The following is a 24,213-nucleotide window of genomic DNA, read 5'->3' as shown; positions in this document are numbered from 1 at the left end:
ATAAAAATGACCCAAACAATTATAAACCGATCTCTATTTTGCCAGTATGAAGTTTTGAAAAAATCATGCTTAATCAATTGTTGTTATACTTTAACTCGAATAAGCTATTGCATTCTCAACAGTTCGGTTTTACTAAAGGTCGCTCGACTACTGATGCGAGTATAGCATTTGTTGAGTACATTTATGATGCGTGGGAGAAGTCACAAAATGCTATTGGAGTTTTTTGTGACTTATCAAAAGCTTTCGGTTGCGTTAGGCATGATATTCTTCTAGAAAACTTAAATATTATGGAATCAAGGGCCCTGCATTGAAATTCATTTCCTCCTACCTTAATAAGAGTTTTGAAGGTTGTTGTTAACGGTGCAAAATCAAATGGTGCTCTGGCGCAAATGGGTGTACCACAGGATTCAATTTTAGGACCTCTCCTGTTCTTAATATATATAAATGATTTACCTTATTTTGTAAATAAGACTTGCGACATTGTACTGTTTGCAGATGATACATCCCTTATTTTTACATTCGACAGAAAAATAAACAACTATGACGTTGTAAGCAGTGCTCTGTCGCGGGTTCTTGGTTGGTTTGACATAAATAATTTGGTACTAAATGCAAAAAAGACTAAATGTATTTTGTTATCTCGCCAAATGTCTAATCAAATTCTTCTGCCGTCATTTTGAATAATGAAAGGCTTGAGTTTGTTGAGTCGACGGCCTTTCTAGGGATAACACTTGACTTCAAACTTCAGTGGGGCACCCATTTGTATGCCCTAGCAGGGAAACTAAGTAGTGCCATTTATGCAATAAAAACAATAAGAAAACTTACGGACATAAGTACTGCTAGACTAATTTATTTTAGTAATTTTCACAGTCTTATGTCATATGGAATGTTGTTATGGGGTAATGCAGCAGATATTGAAATAGTATTTATTCTGCAGAAAAGAGCTATCCAAACTACCGAATAGGTATATTAACGGCTGCTTCACAATATATTTATGATAATATAATGTTTACACAGAAGAATATACAAAAGTATTCCATAAAAGCTGATACACATACTATTAATACAAGAAATAAGAATAAACTTGTAACCCCTACTTTCCGTTTGCATACGGTAAAGAGAACGTTTTTGGGCAATGATATGCGCATATATAATAAGATACCGGGAAATGTAACCAATTTACCATTTACGAAATTTAAAAAGTTTATTAAGACTAAATTAATAAATAAGTCTTATTATTCATTAAAAGAGTACTTTTTAGAAAAAAACGCTTGGATTTAGGCTCGGGTTCCATCACAGGACACTAATTATTGTAAAAAAACAGCATTGTTAATCTGTTTATTTGAAAAGAGCAACTATGCGAGTTTCTTGCCGTTTCTTCTCGCTGGAGGCTGCTTTCCGAAACGGTGGTAGTATTTTAATATTGACGATTCAAAAACGCTTCGTTATGAAGTTTACTTGAATAAACTTGATTTGATTTGATTTGATTTGAACGTTTCAACTAATTGCGTCTGCTACAAACGTTAAGTAATGTCGATGAACATAAATCTCCAGTAACAATTTTTTTAAACCTTTATAATTATGTATAGCAGTGTAAGTTTATTTTTTCTATAGTTCCAAAACATATTTGATAATTTATTATTTAAAGATAAATCGTCGAAGTTATTAAAGCAGGTTCTTACGAGCGATTTCGAGTTGACATTTTAGCATTAATGAAATGTATAACAGGAGTAGCTCGGATAGACAGACAGCGAGAACCCGCAAAAAAACTCTTAGTCATTATCGATACTGATTTTTTGGACTTTTTATAATGATCCGATTCGTTTCCCCAACGAAGCAGCGGGGCATAGTTATACGTTATACGAATACCAATTAATTTGTTGTAATAATTTAAAATTACATCGAATACATGTTTACAGGTTAATTTCAGAACATCGCAGTTTCAAAACTTAATTCCGGTTGGGTGTTCGTTAATTTCAGACAGGCAGTGTAAGTGATACGGACATGGTGTTATGGAAATAAAGGAGAACTCGACAGGTGAGGTGGATCTGAGCGTGTTGTATATCACTCCAGCCATTTACCGAATACGGTGTCATTTGATGCGCCACGAGTGAGCCAGTACAATTACAGACGTAGTGACATCGTAGTTACCTGAACCTAACATAATCTTAACGTGAATTAAAATAAGATAAATCCGACTTACGTTCTGTTCTCTCACTAGAAACTAGACGTTTCATGAACAGTTGGACGATTTAATTTACATCGATTACAGATTGAGGTTCGTACAATATGCGCGGACATAATATAACGAGATAATTTCATGAAGTTCCTCTGAATTATAGTATCGCCCGCGGCAACTATTCTCGTGAGAGGCTCGTCAGCTGCCCAGGACGTGTACACTATAACGTAAAACTAGTGAAGTGATTAACTCTCTTTTCCCCAACTCTCATAATCCCATGGAACGGGATTTGACACGACCGGATAAGATCAGACGCAGAACTTACCTGCCTTCCGAGTCACGAGAGGATTTAAAGACAAAAAAATTTAGTAGTTTTTCACTGGTCGCAACCGGGATTTGAACCCGGAACCTCAGGATCTACGGTTAGTCACGAGACCAATGAGGCAGTCGATTTAGTAATTCACTTATAACTGTTGCAATGATGATATTCATGAGACATTACGATTCTATTTGGGAAGACCGTTCTGAATAGCACGAAGGAGGCAGTTTATGAACATCGACGCACCTGTATACTCGCTTTATTACTTAGTGACAGTATTAAAATTACCATAATAACACAGTTTCCGGCCGACTTTCATATTCGGGACAAAAATTGGTCGAGTATACTTCTATTCGACCATCGTACTAAGATTTGTTACAGTGTATTGAAAAAATTACTTGGCAACAATTATGATTCTTTTGTGACAAAACGCTGAGTGTTTTTAAACATTATTCTTGAGAGAAATCAGTAGAAAAGGCGCAACTGTTATTAATAAAACATTAAAAATATAATGATCTCTCCATCCGTCCGTCTCAGTAAGCAACGTGCAGGATATCCAAATTATATTTACTGTATATTATAGAAAATTTGTGAACCACGACGGAGGTTCGCCCACGCTGTGAGAATATTAAAAAGTATATACCGCAGCGCCATCTGTCGGATCCAGATTTTGTAATTTTTCTATTTTGGCACTAAGCCATATTGTTTTGAGAATATCAATCACCTCGATCAATATTATACATAGTCTGTTCGGAAGTCACACGACCACCAATCACGTACCACCGACTATTATAACTATATAGGTATTACCGAATATAAAAATGTAAATAAATTCTGTGAATTTTCTTCTTTATTTTCCAATTTTTTAACAACTTGTTTTTATTTTTTATGTTCTTGTTTTAATTTTATCTAATAATACATATTGCATTATAAATTCGCGAGTTATGTTAGTGTTCGCATAGTTCTGGATTGACCCGGTTCTGCATTTATATTTATTTTAGTGTTTTACACTAAAATAAATATAAATGCAGAATCCATATTTATCTGAACGATCAAATATGAAGTTTCTATTTAAAGAAATAATACAGCGGTACTACGTAATGACAGTAAACTCTTAATATCTGATTCCCAAGTGAGATGACACTGATAGTGTTTACGTGCGATGCTCTAGTTTATTAACTACAACAATATTGTTAATATCAACACGTGTTTAACAATTTGTTTACTTACTTTCAGACCTAAAGCACGTACTTCACCATACCAAAAGATAAACAAGAGAACGTGTACGCTACAAGTAGACATAGTGACACAACATAAATCATTATTAAATTATTCATACTAAATTGGGAAGCCTAGCACTGTTAGTATCGTTTGAATGGAAGTTATAATTAATTTGTTAATTTGACTTGAGAAGGCCGGTGTGTGTTGTCTGTGTGTCTCCCTTGATGTATTGACGATGAATTAATGGTGGAGTGGTTTAACTTCCTTTCGGTGCCAGTTTCTACGGGCGGCGGTACCTCTTACCGCCAGGACTCAATTCGCTCGTTGGCCTTTTAAAAATGGAAAGTGAAAAAAAGCAATAAATAACGACAAATATTTTTGTCACGGAGACATTATGTCAGAAAAGCTTAATGTTACTTTCTATTAACAAAAATTCAATACACTTCAATATTATTAAACGCGCCCCCACCTTGAAGCACGATCTGATACCCGAAGAAATAGGGTGCAAAAAATGTTCACTCTCCCTTAATATTAAGTGAGGGCCCCGTATATTAAGTGAGAGTCAAATGGAATATTTTTTAATAAATGTCAATACACGTTTCAAATGAATAATCACACGCTCGAGAACGATCCCGCTGCAAAGCAAACCGAAATATTATATTTAGTCACGGTAACTGGCAACTCTGTTAACATAATTAATTTAATTTGGAAGTTATTGATATATCATATTTAAATATCTATAACGTCGGTACGGAGCCAGAGCTCAGTATTTTGCAACTCATCCTGCTTGAAGTAAATTACCTCAAATTCAATTGTATGTTTTCTTGATAGGCTTTAAATCATATCGACGTTTGATTACATGGGTAAATCTCGAATTATTGTTAGCGTTAGTGTTGATGTCTATATTTAAGTAAGATGTGTTGGGAGCAAATTGTTTAATAATAATGACTGTGTTTCTTTTTAAATTAATTCTTTAATCTTCAGCTTAAGGAGCTTTAGGTCAATTGGAATGACGACAGCGTTTAGCAGAGGGAACGCTATGACGCCCAGTTTAATAGATACCTATACGCTGAAATGTACATCTTTAGATTATATCGTAAAGGCCAGACTTTCTGCTAATTAATACAATAAGATTCTTAAAAAAGCTCTCTTCTCATTTAGAATCGAATTAAATCTTCGATCATCCCATGTATATGATTACCGGCAATCTTATCACTGTGCCGACATGAAAGGCCCCGCGAAACTGAAAGTACTTCGACGCAAATGAAGACACATCTGCGAAATCGTCTCTTCATTTAAAGCTAGAGCGGGTACGAAATTCTTTATTAGAGCACAGCTGTCGAGTTGATTCGTATTTGGGACCCTTAAATATTTCCGACCAATCTTAAACCCACCTTTCAAATCCTCCTCGCGACTAAAGTTACGTCATCGTGTTGCTTTCGTCAAGTCCTTTCTATTCATTGTTACAACGGGTGCGTCACTTATTGGAAATAAAAGAATAAAGCTCCTGTAGAAAGAGTGTGATTGAAAATTAACGACTTTCTGAATAATGTAACAAATTACCATTTACCCTTTATACCTATTTATAAGTATAAGTAATAATTTTAATGAATGTTTGTTTTACACACCATGTATAATGATTGTCTCGTTACTTTTATAATAACAAGCGTTTAAAGCCGCAGGTCAGGGATTCAATTCAAGGGTCGGGCTAATTGCATAAGTTATATGTATTACAGAAGATAAATTCTTATTAGCGATCCTCGTGTCGTCTGCACTCGAGATTGCACTCACAGGTGTGCATTATAACATACCCTGAACAGTTGGCGAGCCTTCTTTACCATTATGTCAAAAATATTAATTTTATAAAATCTCACTGAAGTAAGCTGGAAATCGATTTCATGGAAAAATGTCAAGATGTCCTACACCAAACGAATACGTTTAACTTGCTAATACTTGTGATTTATGCAGACGACAGCGCAAGAACTGAGAGGGCGAGTCGAGTTTCCATTTAATAATTTCGGATATAGACAATTACCATCAAGAAAATTACACCTAAAGGCCATCCAGCGCGAGTGTGCCCGCCAGTTACACTAATTAATTCTCTTAAATCAAAACAACGCGGCTCCAACTCCAACAAACGCGGTTCTCCTTAAATTTAATTACAGAGGGACGAGAAACAAAGTAGTCGTGGGTATTTCAAGTAAGAGAATTTTCTTAACCCTCTATTTTGCCTTTGTACCGATTCCTTAGATATTCCTTTACAAATTTGACGTATAATGTATTTCCATAACACACTTCCATATTCATAAGAAGGAAAACAAAAACTGCCAACGAGTCATCCCTTGTGTCCGTACTCACACTAACTCATTCACTCTTCAAATTCCAACATAACAACAAATAGTATGGCTGATTTGGTGGGGGTAGAATAATAGAAGGGTTGTGTACCAAGTACGGCGGTACAATTTCTCTTGCCGGTTCAAGGAATATAAAGGTAGTCGGAATGTAAGGTTAAAAAACAACATTAATCTTACAAAAATATCTAGGCTACGGCCACATATACTGTACTTAGGAAAGTCAGAAGTTAGCAATTTTTAAAATAAATCCTCTCCTTGAAGATATTTGCCTCTAGGCCGAGCCAAGTAAAAACATAATTATATTAGTTGTATGCAAAGATTGTTGGCAAAAATACATAATCTCTCTGAGTTTCTTTCGCGGATTTTGTTCTGGTGTGGTTCCGGATAAATACCTAACAAGGTTTATTTATTTGTAACAATAAGCGAGTGTGACACTTCTAATTGAATAAATATTTCGACTGACTTAACGTTGACATTGTTTGTATAAATGTATAATAAAAATAGGATCTCTTAACAAATCTACCAGTAGTGGGTTGAATACTTTTCACCTTTAATGAGCTCTTAGTTACACCCAATAAAATAAAAACTTGTTAAATCAGAATCCTAACCTCAATCCTCAGCTCTTCTACGTGTCAGCTATCGCGTTCAAAATATTTCAAAAGATAAATCAATACTTAGCCTGTTACATATAATAGAATTTTCTTGAAGGTTTACGGGAAGATTTACGATGGATATTTTTAACAAGATTTGGCAAGAGATCAAATTCCATTGCGGAGTTCTGCGGATATTTTAATTTGTTTGCGATCGTCTGCAACAACGCATTCTCTTCAATGACAATAACAATTACATTTTTACAATGCCATGTCGTAGAAAACAAATAATTATCATAGCCTTTTCTATTCATTTGACCTTTTTTTGTAAACAGTCAAAGATTACTTTCATTCATTAGGCAATGATAAAACCATATTTTTTAACTTACATCCGACACATCGTATGGTGAAACGCTTAAACTCATATTCGGGATTTTTTCAAAGACAAATAAAGGACTGATAGGGACTTAGTGATGCAGAAATATACAATATTCGAGACGAATCTGACCTTCTTGACAATTTTCACGGCTGATAACACACCTCTTTAAAAAAATACTTTAATCACATGAATAGTGGAGGTATGAGTAAAGAATGCAATATTAAAGGAGCGGCATTCGCATTCCGGGCCCAAGACTTAAGGTCTTCTACCGATCGCAGCGTTATTAAGTTACATTATAATAATTAATAACGAGCCCTGGCTGTACAGTTGTCTGCCATAACCGTAACAACCACTTCCACTATACTATTTAATGTCAGATATTATATTAAATTTGCAATATAAAACGCCGTTAAGTTCATGATAATGTAATTTAACAGAATATTGCTCATTACTCTTATCTTGTGGCTTTTTGGTTGGTTTGTTGGTTAATTGTTTTATTTCAATCCGGTTATTGTGAACTTGATTAAATTGTTTTTTTTTTATCTTAATCCTACATTACTACTTTATCACTTGACAGAAAAAAATCGGTTGATATCTGAGTGTTTTAAAATATTTTTTATCAATCTGCTGTCTTCGTGTTGAAAAAGAGTGAGAAAATAATATGGTTTATATCGTAAGTACTTGTATGTGACCGTAAACGGTGTAAACATAACGAGAAATTTCATCATAACAACGAAATGTCAACCCAAGATAACATTTTTAAATGAATTTAATTAATAATACATCGAAATTAATTGTCTAATCATCAGCTTGTCGTCGTATGTGTTCGTAATTTCTATTTTATCTCAGATTTTTATTACTATGATTTCCTCACGCTCGAAAGTATTACTCATTTCGGTTATTTTGACTTATTGGTTATTTTGATAACGAAACAAAAATAATCGGTGCAAATTAAAATTGAGTCCAGGCGGCAATGCACCTGGATTTACTGCTTGTAACAGAAATAGCAGACTCATTAAAATATTTAGCGCAAACAATAAATGACAAATGCGGTTCACATTTAACTTAATCGTGATTAAATGTCAAAGGAGGACCTTGTAAAGATATATTAAACACGAAATCGATTCAATGCACACGTCGATTTTTTATTACTTTTACCAATGAATAATGGATACGATACTTGGATTTATCAAAAAATACTTTTTTCTATTTTGAGCCACACTGAGTCTGCGAAGACTTACGTGCACTGACTTGAGTATTGTATATTTATTGCAGTCGATTCATATCGATGGAGAATTCAAAATTATATATAGAATGTAAAACCAACGTATTTGATCATTTTCCAATAAAGTAATTGTTTATTATTCTAGAACGTAATTTTTCTTTGTCTTTAAATTTGATACTTTAGACAACAAAATTAAACCTTTAAAGGTTAAAGTAATTTATTGACATCTCAAAAAAAAATAAGTCATCATGTCTTTGCTCGAAAGCTTTATTCCTATATGTTGTAATTTTTCGTTTCCTTCCGTAATTATCTGATAACCAGTTTCGGAGGCAGATAACAAACAACTCTGCAATAACCAGAGTAATATAGAATAACATAATGCAGAAGAACCGCGACTGCTCCTTAATTGGGTCTATGCAATTGAAGTCGAATTTTTAAAACTTTATGGACACTCTGAAAGAATGTCCACAGTGAGCTGAGAATAGTCACATCCCTTCATTTGTTTTAAACCTTACTTTCCTTTATTTAACAAGAAAAATATCCTCGTAAGCTGTTCTAAGCTGGTAGTGAGTCATAGTTACTTTTTAATTTTTCATGCTGTTTGCCTCGTAGTTTGTCTAAAAGAATATGATTATAATATTATTGTGCAATAATTCTTGCAAAACGAAGTGAAATTAAATGTATCCGTCACAAACAAGGTATATCATCTTTATGGCGTTCGTTATCTCCTTAATTCGGTATGTCATCAAAGATACTGTTAATTATTGTGACAGAATTTATAGATTTCATTCGTAATCGAAGGCATTATGATGAATGCGTGTCGTGTCTCGCGGCTTTACGTGTCCGGAATATTTATCTTGTTTGTGACAACTGTCTTTACGTTGTCGAGTTCGAGACTATATATAGTCTTATTTGCGAAATATAAAATGTAACATTAACACATCTTATAAAGACGTTTTTTCTTTATTGAGTACGTAGAATAAACTAAGTTAATAGAAATAATTAACGATGTTAAAATAATAATATTTTTGGAACGAAGATCTTCTACGCGGCTCACAGTAGAGTGAACTGGCAGAAATCGTCACGTAAGGAAAAAGTGTTAAGCCCGCTGCGCATGAGGGTGTTGCAATAGTGCGACGCTTCTCACTCTTCCTCTTTCTCTGTCTTTCTTTCTATTACATGAGGTTCTACACAACATTACGTTAACTTATTTCTTGGTATTGTTTTAATATATTTCTTAAAAAATATTAGCAATGGAATAAATTAATTAAGGAATTACTAATATTCTTATTTACCCCATCTTTTAAGCTTATCACTTGTGTTAGGAGTGGGTGCGACAATAGCCCAAGGGGTCAGGATCTATCCCGGCGACTTTTTACATCGCTAGACAGCCCATAAACCATTGTGCCATTGACGCAATTCGAATTGATACCGGATTTTAATGACAATTTTATACCTTCATCCTATTTTTTAATTATTTTAAAAAGTTGATAACTTATTTAACAACCGGAAGTCCCACGATACATCACTGATATTTACCGAGAGGTTCTAACGAAGAGTTTTTAATCGTCATTGTACAACACAAGCGAATTGACCGAGTTGATTTTTTTTATTAAATAATCAATAATAATATACAATTATGTGTTTTTCTGTTAATTTAAATCCCAGCAGTTTTATCGTTGAAATAATCTTGTATTTAATAATAAACCTTATGCTATGCTTATGTTTTAAGCATACGGCGACAAAACTAAAAATGTCTTCGGCATTTTCGTGTAGAAATATTTTAAAATAGTTTTTAATTACAATTTACAATATATGCATAACATCTATCTCCGCATACATATTAAGAATCGACAATTTTTGGTAATGACAAGCTGAAAGAGTCACTAAGCCAACAGACACAATTATATAAGAGGATGCAAAATTTAAGTAACTATAATAAGCGTAAATTTATAATAATGTTCTTGTTGGTTATTACCTAATAAATTCTTAATATGGAGTAACCCACTATCAAATCAGCATTTATAAAGTACTTGTTCAAAAGATTTTTTAGGAGTTTCGAAACCTAAGACAGGTTTTGTTTTGACTTCCTTTCATGTAAACTGCAAGTCACTCATCTAAATTTGGCACCAAAATAATGAAAGCTCTTTTAGAAGGATTTTTTAATATCAAATAGTTTTTTCAGTTATAGTATGTCGAAAACAATTTACTTCAATTTTGTTTACGTTTTAAATTTTTTTTTCTTATACCTCTCTCTAACCGGCCAGTAACTTATTTCCGCTCTCTAAAATTAAATCTTTGTTAAATCGTAACAATTTAGTAAATTGCAATCAAGAATTATCTTTAATTTTCTTCAAATATACGGCTGGAGCTCTTTAAAATGAGTCCATAAACGGAATTTTCTTACGTGCAGCCGTCGTCACATAATCACTGGGACAAAAATCGGCTCACGCTATTCATGTATAAGATTTGCAACAAGACGCTGTGTATAATAAGCAACATTAACTAATATCGCACCTCGTCGAAGTGAAATGATATCATAATAAATAATGAAAAATAATGAAATCCTAAACTCTGAGTAATCTATTATGACGTTGCTAATTTATCTAAACATAATAATTATGAAATATGCAAAGTCACCACAGATAAGGAAAAATGTGTTAATTCCAGCAATCCCGAAACATTCGAATATTCGTTTGTGTAATTTTCAGTAATAAAATAATTTTTTTGAAAAACGTTGAATTTTGTCGTTCGCCCTCCGACGCTGCTCTTCCCTCGATGCTGTTATTGAAAGTCAATAAAAGAGATTTCGGAAGGAGGCCTAACAGTCATTACCGGCGTTCAGCCCCGCTGTCGAATTTGTTATCAACCAGCTAATATTCCAATCAACGGGGCTTCTTCACTTGAGGGGAGCAAATTACGTTACATCATAAATGTAAAACCTTTTTGCATGAATATCGCCTAATAACTCGGATGATGAAATATTTAGCAAACAATTATCTTATATTTCTATCTTTTGGCACCGATAACACGAGATATACATTGAAAGTCATCACGACGAGCTAGAAATAGTCGTTCGAACGTCTCATATTATTTAAAAGATAAATAAAAACGCTACCATTTATTATCTGTATATGCGTCGCGGGTCAACAACTTGTCAAACGATATTGAGCTAAAAGTTTTAGATTCTCTTTAGACCCACCTTTGAACTTCGGCGTACTGAAATTATAATAACCTTCGGAGCGCACACACACACATGCATCCACTTATTGTATTGGACAAGTTTCGCTCGTCGCTATTACAATATCTTCGGTGTTGTATTAATGCGTTGACTTGTAGTCAAAGTCCATTCAACATTTGAATTTATTTAAATAAAAAAAGAAATAGATACTGAATAATATTTTAAATAAAAGGAAACATTGTAAGATGTGCACCATTTATCGATTTGGGACCTTTATATTATTCATATATAAAATAATTAGTTTAATTGATTTATAAATGAAGAGTATTGTATCTCGTAAACATCGTTCCCAATCATCAGCAACAGCCGCGTCGCTCATAATACAATCGAGATATTATGATATGTATCATAATATGCAACACACACACACATATGCAGCAGATACATAAACGAGTCTGTCGGGGCTCGCTATTATTATGAGAGACCGTCACACTCGGTTACGATAGGTGGTGTACTCGTATAGCGCACAGGCCGCAGACGATATAAGACGGAAGCTACCACGGCCGAGTAATTATCAAATGGACAGACAGCTCCAAGTGCGGTTGGCAGATCGAACTCGTACTTCCACGCCTGTGACAGATAAAGGCCCACTGATTAATACCGACGCCTGTGTTGTCAACTACGTATCGGCATCGATATTAGCTATAGAACACGTTCACATTCCGCCCTAAGGTGACTCGCATCTAGTACATTGTGCGAGAACATTCCACTGAGTCACAACATATGTTTATAAAAAGTACTTTTACTAAGGTGGACGTTCCACTTGGTACTGTAAATAATTCTTTCCGTTCTGTTACTAGTTCCAATCCGTTTTTCGATGACAATGTATGTATGTACTTAAGTACTGGTTGGTCTTCGCTGGCGCATAAGGCTGCAGGTCCCGAAGTTGCGCACACTAATGCCGACTCGGGATACACGCGGCTGGTCTTCAACCGTTTCGTAAAGGTATCCTCACAATGTTTTTCTTCAACGCCAACCAGATTAATTATAAACACAAAAAGTACTCTTAATTTATATCTCTTAAATCAACAACATACTATGAACTCGAATAATGTAGAAGTTCTATATTAATCAGATAAGTAGTTTTGTGTGAAAACGCATAAAACAAGGAACAGAACAAACAATACCTCAGTGCCTTTATTGAGCCTAATTTTATTTTATTTAACTTTATTTCGTCTTTAACATGCTAGTCGTCACAAACATTCGTGTCTTAAGGTTGGCAGCCAGACGTTGCAGTATTGATGCCAGACGTTCCAACTAAACTTAGTTATTAGTTATATAAATAATACCCGTAATGCTAGAGGTAGGTGAAATCGTGTCGGATGTTAGTGTACCTCGCACTGATTTTAATAATTATCAGGAAAATGTTTTGATTGGACGCTCGAGAGCCAACCAGCGCGCGGGCGATTGCGGAAATTTATTTCAAATGTCATTTGAATACTTTTAAAGCGCTGTTCCAGTTACAAACGACGAAAAAGTTATTTCTCCGATACGGTAATGCACTTAATGAACCGATTTCATTGATTGATTGACTTCCCTGATTCAACAGTAAGTGTTGTGTAGTGGAGAGAACAGTTAGCATACACGACACGAAAGCAAAAAATAAAAAGGTATACATTTGTTACCAGCAGGAAGAAATCCAAATACAGGAACTTAAATTATGTCGCGTAGTGGGCGCCGTACTGAATTTCAAGTGACATCACATAACCTACGACCAGCGGACAGTCGAGATGCTTAGATGCTTTTAACGATATCTCATTTTCCGAATTATGATATGATATGTAGTTTAGAAGTTATGCTTGAACATGCCCACATACATTTATTATATTCCGCCTAAAATCCTCTCTTAACTCTACGTAGCAGGATAAAAAGTAGTAAGTAGTTGCGAAAAAACGAAGTGATGCTAATGATACATATAAACTTAATTAATATACTTATAATTGGCTGCATGCGCGGACGTCTGTGCCTAACATACGTCACGTTCTGCAATATCACTTTTGTCTCGGTATATGTCCTTGTAGAAATGAAATCTCTTGTTGTGCTGAACAAAAAGAATCTCGTAAATTGCTTTGATTTGCGTGTAGGCATGTGATGGCGTTATACAGTTAGACCTTATTACTGACACACTTAGTACCCTGTGTAGGTACACAATTACCACCTATATCATCAAATACATAAATAAATTATTGTTTCTACTAGATAACCTTTTCATGGAACGCAGACCACTTCAACAAATATAAATACAGTTTTTAGCTTTGCCCGTTAATAAAAATACTATCAAAACGTTCATAAATAAAATGTCAATATAATATAGAGCTAATAAAGAAGCAGAGAGTATGAATGGACCGAGGCTTAAACTTCGATTGGACTTATGCATTTCCTGCAGGATAAATAACAACATTACTTTCGGCTTTCATTTGACTGGCATGTTTACGTAATTCAGTAGTACCTACTGACTCTCTACGGTGGTCTCTGTAGAATTCATATTTCGGGCTCATGGTTATTTTTACTTTAATGTCTTGTAAAAAACCGAACCATAATTACTGATAAGATTTTATTCGAATAAAGTACATTATAATTTTATAGCGTGGAGAAACATTATTTACAAACCAATTTAAATTACCTGAATCTCTATGTAATACTCAAAACAAAGATATCGAGTAAAAAAACAAATGACGAATACACTTGTTTCCCACCATCACTTCTTTTAATTTTCGGCTTAGCCCACAGATTCGCAACACGCGAAGATATCGAGTGACATAGGTATGTACGTGCACAGAACAAGCTACGATTACAGTTGTTTTCTACTGTTGTCCCACTGCTACAGGTGGCATAGATTTTCAATTTAAAATTGAACCATCCACGAGATATATCCAATCGAATTAAAATAGGATTATTAGAGTGGGTTCATAATCAGTGAGACTATCTCCGAATATACACACAAATAAATAGGTCGAATTGAGAGCCTCATTCTATTTCCAATTTCCCAAAATAGATCTTTCACGGATATTAATTTCTAATAGTAATAAATAAAATTAACACGAAATCTCTTTCCGGATATTGGAAATTAAATTAAACTATAACAGCAACCTCTTAGAAATAATCTTAAAATATATTTTCGTCGAAATTTAATTTCCCGATACAACTTGCAGCGAACTAAATTGAAAGTCACTTGAGAAATGATTTCTCCAAGTTATCGCCCGATCGCCGCGAGCCCGCAGCGCTTGGCGGGGAGCTGCAGCGTACGTACGGACTCGTACGCGCTAACGACATCCGATGACATTCACTTCTTTTATAACAAGTTACAAATGGTTTTTTGCTTGTAAAACATATCGGGACATTCAATATATACTTTTGTAATAGCATTAGTCTCAATTTTTTTTATAACTTATGACAAATGTTTGCCTCCTCTGCCGCGTTTTTTTTCGTTGATGACGTTACTATCAGAGCCTCGACATTTCTCTTTACAAAACATCAAGTCTATCCTCTGCTGCTGCTGCTGCTCCACTGCTGATAGAAAGTCTACCCGAGATTCACATTTTCGCTTTTATGTCGCAATTACTCTTAATAAATTTTGGTCGGTACAATAGTTCTGTTTAAATAAAATCGATTCTTCTTTAAAATGTAACTCAAATATTATTAGGAGGCTATAGTAGGTATATTTGATATCATAAATTCTACAAAATATAAGTATTTCAATAAAATAAAAGATTTATTTGTTTCATGTTATTGATAAATTTCGTAACATTTTAATGCCTCGATCACGCACCAACAGTACAATACGAAATGCACCTTTTGAGAGTATTAATAGTCGTCACGCAAATATCGACGTTGCTATGTTATGATAACTTATTAAGGTAACATTTTTATTACTTTAATACTTATTTATTTATTATACTTATATTTTTTCTTTTAAAGAGTGCAACATGCATCCAAGGTAGCGAAGAGTGTGTTTGACACTTACTGGAAACTGTACATATCATGCATTACGACATCGATGCCGCATGAAAGGTGAGAAAAAACTCGATAAAGAATAGAATGTACGTTAATAAAAACCTGCTTCATTCGTATTTATACATAATTCTTACCCGGCACAAAAATAATCGTCAGGAAGCCGAACTGCGTCGGATGACGTTCTGCCCATTTAAGTACACCAGTCTTCTTCTTCTTACATTGCAAACGCTAGCTGAACACTACGAGATAAATCAAAATAATGTACTACAATATTGTACACATTAAAAAGGTCAACAAAAAAGTTCAGGATGGTAAATGTCTATCTCTCAGGGATAACCCACAATAACCATTTTTTATCCTTTACTTTTTACGAGAAATAATGGCTTATTTACGGAGCGATTTTAAGCAATACAGAATTTATCCTTATCCAATTAAGTACCTCAAATAAATTTTTCATTAAATATATATCAATATAGCCCTTTACAGCGTGCAATTTAAATGAATATTTTCGAAGATTTTACAGATTTAAAACAGACATAGAGCGGTTTGCATTGTCTAATGGCAAAAAAGCTGTAAACGTTGGATATAAAGACATTCTGTCGTATATTTAGTACCAGCATTGCAGGTCGGCATCGCACGTCCGTGCGAACCCGGGGCGGGTCGTACATAATATTTCGCTCCAGAACTTCTAATTAAGACTCACGCCGAGCAGTGAGAAATTTACAGGATTATTTTTATTAGTATGTAGTGTAATTTAAAATAACGAATGTTCTCAGGTTTATGTCGGACAACCTCCATAGTTACATTAATGCGTTTTCCAAGACGACTGTGGGACACGCTCCACAGTTTACGGCTAATCGAAAATTCTTCGCTAACATGATAAGCACGCCTGCCTTTAAGAAGACACTGATGAAAGATATCCGCGTTTTGCAAAACAATTTACTGGAAAAAATTAAGTTTTGTGACGAATCGGTAGTGAATCAAGATATTTTAAAACAATTGTACGATCGAGAAGTTGATCAAACTAAGCTATAAGCCGGTAACAATAATTATTTAACTTTAGATGTTTATGTTGAAGTAGAATTATTTCCACACAACACTTTCTAACTATAATCTGACTCATAACGTAACCTAGCAGTTTTACAATGTGTAGTTTTATACGTTTGTACGTGATATGTGGAGTATCTGTCTATTTATATAAGAATAATCTTTCACATACACAAATAAAGGTTTTTATGATGATTTATTTTACAATAATATACAGCTAATTTATTTATGTTTTCGTGCTTTTATGTATTTATTCTACGAGTTTGATCAGTACAAAGATGTTCTTAATGAAGTAGGTATCCACCTTATTTAGACTTCTCCCACTAAACTAATAAATACCTATAATAATAGTACGGAGACCGTTTATTAATAATAGTTTATTTTATAATAATACGTCTTAAAAAATTAAAAAAAAATATTAAATTATTAAAATTGCGTAAGCGTAGAATTTACTTAAATGTTAACTCTTAGTCAATTACCTACTCGTACATACGTAGATACCTATATTATAAATGACACATTACACGTATAATTTCGCATCAATTAACATTTTATATATGAATTAAAATCAAGTGTAACGGCTGTATTAACTAAATCAGCGAACATTCCAGCAGGCTTAACAATTTTCCTAGATTACCTTTATCTCCCGGCATATGTAGCAAATTGAGATGAAAGCATCATTCGTAACCTCATTACAAAGGCCGTCGTCTACGACGTCGCATTAAATGGAGTGCAGCTCGACAATACAATTTAATAGTGGCTATAATTTACCCCGAATGTTTGTTTTAATACGAACTCGGGTTTTGTGAGCGCAAAATACGCTTAGTGGCTATCGCTAAGCGCGTTAAGTGTTATAACGCGCTTAACTATCAAATCTTACAATTACTCTCATAATTTAATTACTAGTTAAGTGTGAATGGTATTTTAATTATTATTATTATTATTAATGTTAATCTGATTTTGATAGTAAGCATGTCTACTCGGTGTCAAAACAAAAAAAAAATTGAACTTGAGTCCAACTGAAGTAATGTTTTTTTGATATTTTTTAAAATTGACGTTACATTGACTGGAAAATAAATGTGTTATTGAGTAAAAACAATTCTTCAAATAGAGTATTTTCGTTTATTCGGGGATATCTCCAAAGAATAATCTATTCAAAAATAGCATAATATTTTGCCAAAGAATAAAAATACTTGTCAAAGACCATATAACTAAAAAATATTCCGTGAAAACTCGTCAGTCTCATTTTGACATAAACGTATCTGAAGGCAATGACAAAATCACCCTAAGGGCGGAAGGCACTCGAGATTAAACACAAAGAGTACTAGGCCATTAACTACGCTAAAGATTTTATAAATATATTCAAATCATTAGATATTAAGGAATAAGGATCTCCGTGGAGGTAGCAAAATTAATAATGGATGTAATATGTAATAATCCTGCATTATATTTACTTAATAATGTCTTAATAATAATCTCAGCGCCGTTTCATGGACCAATCATACATTATAATATGTGTATATACTTCGAACCTCAACAATTATTATACTAGACCTATTTTAATGTTATATATTCTTATAAAAATAGAATCAAATATTACAATTTAACACATAAGTACCTCCAATTGATCGACAACTGACATAGGCTACGAGAGAAGCTACACTTTTACAGGATTGATATTAATGGAATGTGGTGTCTCAGGGTCTGGTCTCTAGTATATTTGGGTATATTTTTGGTCCATTTCTCTTCCTCTTTTGTAAATATCTTCTAAATCATAATTTTGGTAACAAATACAAGTAAAACGCGACTAAGTGCAAGTAGGGCATTACTGATAACATGCCGCGCGGATACCTCAAATCCTCTGTGCCCTATTTTTTTTCAGAGAACAGTGTTAGAGGTCCGTTCAGCGTAACGTCTCGTCCCGCACTAATTTATGAAGCGACAAAGGGGTCTATCGATTACGTATAAAAATTGATAAAAAGTATTTAAAAAAAAATTCTGCACAAATAAGTCGAAGGATCTCTTAGTATTATGTTACTTAGTAGATATTGTGATAGCTACTAGGACCGTAAAGTTAACAATAACCTGTTACCCAGCTATTAAGGTCCTAGATCTTTGATTTGACTTTGTATATAATTTTACATCAGGATCACAAATCGAAGTTTTAGAATAATAGTAAAGTTATATCATAAAATAATATTACATTCGCCATATTGTTTTAGATATATCCAGTTGTTCTATAATTTCGAATTACATCGTTATTAAAAACTTCATAATATGTAACTAATGACCCTCTTACTTATTTTTCATCGTATGAACATAAGATATTTTGCGCCTATCTAAATACTAAAATATTCAAAAATATGTCAACTGTCAAGATTCAAACTTCAAATTGACATTGGTATTGCAACTACAATCCAATGTCTAATCGTCATTCGTCATTCGTCCGTCCCGTCACTACTCACTACTCACTCAGTACTCACTACATATACAACTGATAATTACCTTGATACCTTCACGGCTCAAAAAAACAAGATAATTGCCTTGAAATAAAACATTATTTGTTTCAGTTTGATGTTCATTTACTTTAAGTACACAAGTGTTGGACATGTGAAGAGGTAATGTTGTGAAAGCCGTTCTATCAACATTTAATTTCCTGAGTTCATTCTAAATATTATTGCAGAGGACATATTAGTATTAACAATCAGTGTATCAACTGAAGTGGTGTGTGAACTGTGATGTTGTGTACATTGCACACAATTGTATTATGATTGACAACTGAAGCTAACAATGTCTTTATTATTAATAACAGTCACTGAAAAAGTGTGCTTTAAAACACAAAAAAAATATATTTCCATATGTAAACATCTAAATAAATTTAAGAAAATTAATGATGATTGGCATAATGAGCTCATATTATGAAATAACATCTAACCTCTGAACTTTCTACTAATACTAACAGTATATCTTTGTGAATAAAATGATATCAGAATGATAAGCAAAGTATTGTAAATATAATTAAACCATTTCATTTATTTCATGGAATGTTCATACTATGTACTGACAGTCAATCTAAGCATAACCAACAATTAAATTCATAAGTCCAACTTCATATCCAAAAAAAGGACTAGTTTGAATGCATAAAACGAATGGTATTTAACTTTCAGGTGAAGGAAGATATCAAAGTAACAATGGAAAATATACCAGACGATTGTAAGTGTATAGTGGAGACAAAAGATGGACCCATATGTGGTTATATTGACAGGAGAGAAGAAGGGACATATTATAAATTTAAGAGAATTCCTTATGCTAAACCACCTTTACATAATCTGAGATTCATGGTGAGTATTGAAAATATTATTTTAAAAGAATGGTACTTATTGAATATTTCTATATATCTAGGAGGTTAGGGTACTTAAAAAGAGTAATGGAGCTTTTTAAGAAAATATAACTAATGGAAAAATACTTTCTATGACTAGTACGAAGTCTCAATTGATAGTCTTTTGTAATAAAAGTTAAATGACATAAGAACTCACTTAAATGACAAGAAGTCACAAAAGATAAGTTTTTTCAGATAAAGTCATTAAAAAATCTATAAAATTAAGTTACAATTCATCATGGCCCCTCAAAATTTATATATTTGAAGATATAAATAGGATTTTGAATACAAATATTTATACTAGCTAATGTCACAATAATTCCTTAAAACGGCTGCATAGAAGATACAGCCACATGTTTCTTGATGCACCTAAACAAAGAATTCAATTTTAAGACTTTGCCACAATTCTTTATTTGTTCTTAAGACATTCACACTTGTACTTAAATGTGACTCGGTACATAACATCATGTACATTAAACAGCCTGTAACTCTGAGCTCTATATTTTGTTCAGAGTTTAAAGCTTCATGTTTAAGTTTGTTCTGTAAAACTGTATTAGCAGACCAAAATTCATACACATTGAATTTTAATATATATTTAACTTATGATACTTAAATATTACACCTAGATACTTTTAAACAGAGAAAACCTCGAATATCGTTTACAACAGTCATTCTAAATTTGCTAATGAAGTATCTGTTCATTGTATTTATATCAGCACATATTGTAACTAAATCTAACATACTAGTATGTAAATATTTTATGGACACCTATTTTTATAGGTTTCACACAAATCATCAGACAGTGATATGGTATCAATAATATTCAAACATTTTATTCGATTTTTAATTATAAAATGTTATTTTTACTAACATGACCCCAGCGTCCATGCCATAATTTATAACTTTTTATCACTATTATACACATTGTAAATACAGTGACTAAAATCAATGATGAACAAAAATGAAGCCACAAAATTAATAATAACTAAACTATTTCTATACAAATGCCTCGCATTAATACATCACCTCGTCTATCCATTATTTTGACATGATTGTTGATAATGGGTGCACCCAGCGCGGAGCATCTTCGACACGAACAGTAGATTGTGAGGTACTTCAAAACAGTAGATCAGATGCTCCCAGACGACTGACGTATTAACCCTTTTCTACTAGCAGCGAGTTTAATTTAATAATAGTGCTTATAATCGTGTATTTTACAAAACAAAACTGCCTACGCCCGGGGGTAGTCACAAATGAAAAGTTGGATAGTTATTCCAGCTTTTGACGTCGAAGGTTATTTGCCGAAGCCAAAGCCGATTAGTCGCCTTTAATGGCCTTTAAGTCGCCGAAAAGTCTTGATTTCACAAATGCAAGGTTAAACATTCAAGGTTGAACCATCTTCCTTTAATGTCTCGTTTGCAGTTACAATTCCGTCGTGAGATGATGGTAGAATAGGTAGAAAAGATGAGCAACTCTTTCGGCTTCTGTCTTTAATTCATTAAATAAAGCAAAATATTAAATAGGAAGGCCTTCAAACTTCAACCACATTTTGATAATTTCTTGCGCCAGTTAGGTCTTCCTTCTCGAAACCAAGAAAAAAGACAAACAAACTTACAACAATAACACTTTTAGCGTACCTATTGTTTACCTCACACTCGCTGTTCGGTATGATAGGATCGTTTTCAATCCCTTCTAATTATAACATTTAATTCAGATAATAAAGTTTCCACTGCATTTTTGCCAATGAAGGATTTGATATAACGTCTAATTTTTAAATTTTGAAAACTTCTTTGATTACTTATGTCGATCTGTTTAATATAAATATTTACTATAAAATTGACTAGTTAAATGTTTGCCGAACACAAGGCTTTCTAAGCTATCGGTATTTAAATAAAATTTAATTTACCTAAAAATACTTTAGATGACTATTGACAAACTCATAAATTTATAATTAAGGGCTATTCTCATCAAGATGGACGTCTGTTTAAACAGAATACAGCGGCCGAACGTGCGTTTTCACTACCTGCAGCTAATGTGGCCCTAACTGAATATTGTTAGCCGGCGGTTTTTTTATAGTAAAAGTCAAGTATTAGGTACATAATTACGATTTCCAAAATATTAATTTTTGCCAGCAATTAACAATCTACAAAACTAACTTATAATACAATAGACAACGTAGTGTATTATGAAGCAAATAAAATGTTTGTCACCTATGGGGTACAATTAAATATTCCCCTTACCGGTCACTTTTAAGTTTCAATTATACCATTTTGAAGCCTTCCATTTGCTATTCATCTTTTATTGACTATGGGTTAACATTATGTATATGGTCTTTTTAGCCGCCAACTCTAGGAAAGCCATGGACAAATGTACTCGATTGTACACAAGACGCACCTGTACCGCTGAGCATTAACCTCGACGAAGTAATTGTTGGATCAGAAGATTGTCTTTATATAGAAGTATCCAGTCCGAATATAAAACCCAAAAAATTAATGCCAGTAATGTTCTGGATTGGCAGTTTTAACTATGTGTATTATTGTGATGAAGTGTTCGATCCAACACTTATCAATAACCAAGAAATTGTTTTTGTACGATGTGGCTTCAGACTGGGACCAATGGGATTTCTTTCAATCAATGAATTCAATGCTCCGGGTAATATTGGTCTCAAAGACATTGTAATGGCTCTGAAATGGGTCCAGAATAATATTAGCATTTTTGGTGGCGATCCCAATAATGTTACACTTTTTGGAAGCAGTACAGGAGGTTCTACCGTTCATTTCATGATACTGTCGCCAATGACGACAGGTCTGTTTCATAAAGCCATCATACAAAGTTCTACTGCTCTAAACAGGTGGTCCTTACAAAAAAACCCGACCCTTGCTGTCACAGGCTTAGCAAAAGAGTTAGGTATAACAAAAACAGATAAAATCGAAATAGTTGAAGAATTAAAAACTATACCAGCTATTTATATCATGGAAGGCAATTTAAAATTATCAATGCCGATGGACGGAGACGTCACTTTTGATTCGTTGTTCAAACCATGTATTGAAAAGGAGTTTGAAGGACAACCAGTATTTTTAAGCAGAACTCCTTCTATCATACTGAAGTCTGGTAATTTTAATAAAGTTCCAATAATTTTCGGGAGCAATAACACTGAAGCCGCAGTGCTGCAACATTTCCACCATGACTTTTATGAAGACTATGAAAAATTTAATCAAGACATCTCTTTGCTCGTGCCGAAATATCTCGCTCTTGATGCAGATTTGACGAAAAAGATTGGCCACAAACTACTAAACTTTTACTTTGAAGGAACAGAAAGCTTAAACGAGCACACGAGAGCGCAATATCTACAACTACTCAGCGACTTTAATTTCTTATTTTATGTCAATAAAACAGTTCAAATGCACAGTCAAATTGCACCCGAGTGTCCGATCTACTACTATATCGTCAACTACGCCGGCGAGTGGTGTGTCCCTAAGGAACTTAGCTTCCTAAACTCTATTGGTCACTCAGGGGAACTACCTTATTTATTCCGTATAAGGAGACCTGGTATGCCCATTTGCAAAGGAAGCCGTGACTCAGTAAAAACCAGAAACAGGGTCATTAAAATGTGGACCAATTTTGCCACACATGGGTAAGTTCAAAGTGTAGTTTGTATATTATTAACACTTTTTTTCTGTTCATCCCTCATTTCTTGCTTTACCTTTATCTTTTTTCAGAAATCCTACTCCTGATGACAATGACCCCTTGTTACAAATAACGTGGGACCCTGTAGCAAATGAACATACTTTAAATTACCTAAGTATAGGTTTAGAGTTAACAAAAGGTCGAAATCCATTTCATGAACGAATGCAATTTTGGGAAGAATTACACAGGGAACACATATTTCTAAGAACATTAGTATATTTTAATGACATAGGGGTGTCGTGGTAATGAAAATATGTTCTACTTACTTCAGACAGACTGTTCAAATATTTCTACAGTACTCGTTGACGCTAATAATGAAATAACGAAACGAAAATATGTTAGATGTCTATTTTTTTATAGTATTTTAAAGAAGACTATTTTTATTGAGACTGTTATAACGACGTATGACATAAAGTGTTTAAAGCTATGATACGTAGGTAGTAAACATACAAGACTCAAATATTTTGGTGATCACAGTTAAGATATCGTCAGGATAAATCAGTTTACAATGTTGACATTCATACATTTTATTGTTACAATTTTACAAATTGTTTTACATACAAAATATATAAAATGTTAATATAATTTATTGTTGGGATTAAACAAACTGAACACGAACATATATTTCTTTTATACTCGAG

General features: G+C 33.5%; 1 protein-coding gene across 1 annotated transcript; it reads left to right on the top strand.

Moving 5' to 3' along the window:
• The first annotated feature begins 18,961 nt into the window (after positions 1-18,961).
• Positions 18,962-24,190, top strand: LOC113392164 (juvenile hormone esterase-like). The gene is made up of 4 exons (XM_064215435.1): positions 18,962-19,124; positions 19,674-19,847; positions 22,225-23,519; positions 23,605-24,190. Exons 2-4 carry the CDS (start codon positions 19,698-19,700, stop codon positions 23,816-23,818), a joined length of 1,659 nt encoding a protein of 552 aa, XP_064071505.1. The 5' UTR covers positions 18,962-19,124; positions 19,674-19,697; the 3' UTR covers positions 23,819-24,190.
• Positions 24,191-24,213: the final 23 nt, after the last annotated feature.

This window comes from Vanessa tameamea, chromosome 7, assembly GCF_037043105.1.
Source record: "Vanessa tameamea isolate UH-Manoa-2023 chromosome 7, ilVanTame1 primary haplotype, whole genome shotgun sequence".
Lineage (NCBI taxonomy): Eukaryota > Metazoa > Arthropoda > Insecta > Lepidoptera > Nymphalidae > Vanessa > Vanessa tameamea.
This window is presented reverse-complemented; position numbering and strand designations above follow the sequence as displayed.

Bases quoted from the DNA above. Each gene is read 5' to 3' on its own strand.
- LOC113392164 (XM_064215435.1), top strand. From the start codon at position 19,698: ATGGAAAATATACCAGACGATTGTAAGTGTATAGTGGAGACAAAAGAT. The intron at 19,848-22,224 runs GTGAGTATTGAA...TGGTCTTTTTAG, and splicing joins TACATAATCTGAGATTCATG to CCGCCAACTCTAGGAAAGCC. The intron at 23,520-23,604 runs GTAAGTTCAAAG...ATCTTTTTTCAG, and splicing joins ACCAATTTTGCCACACATGG to AAATCCTACTCCTGATGACA.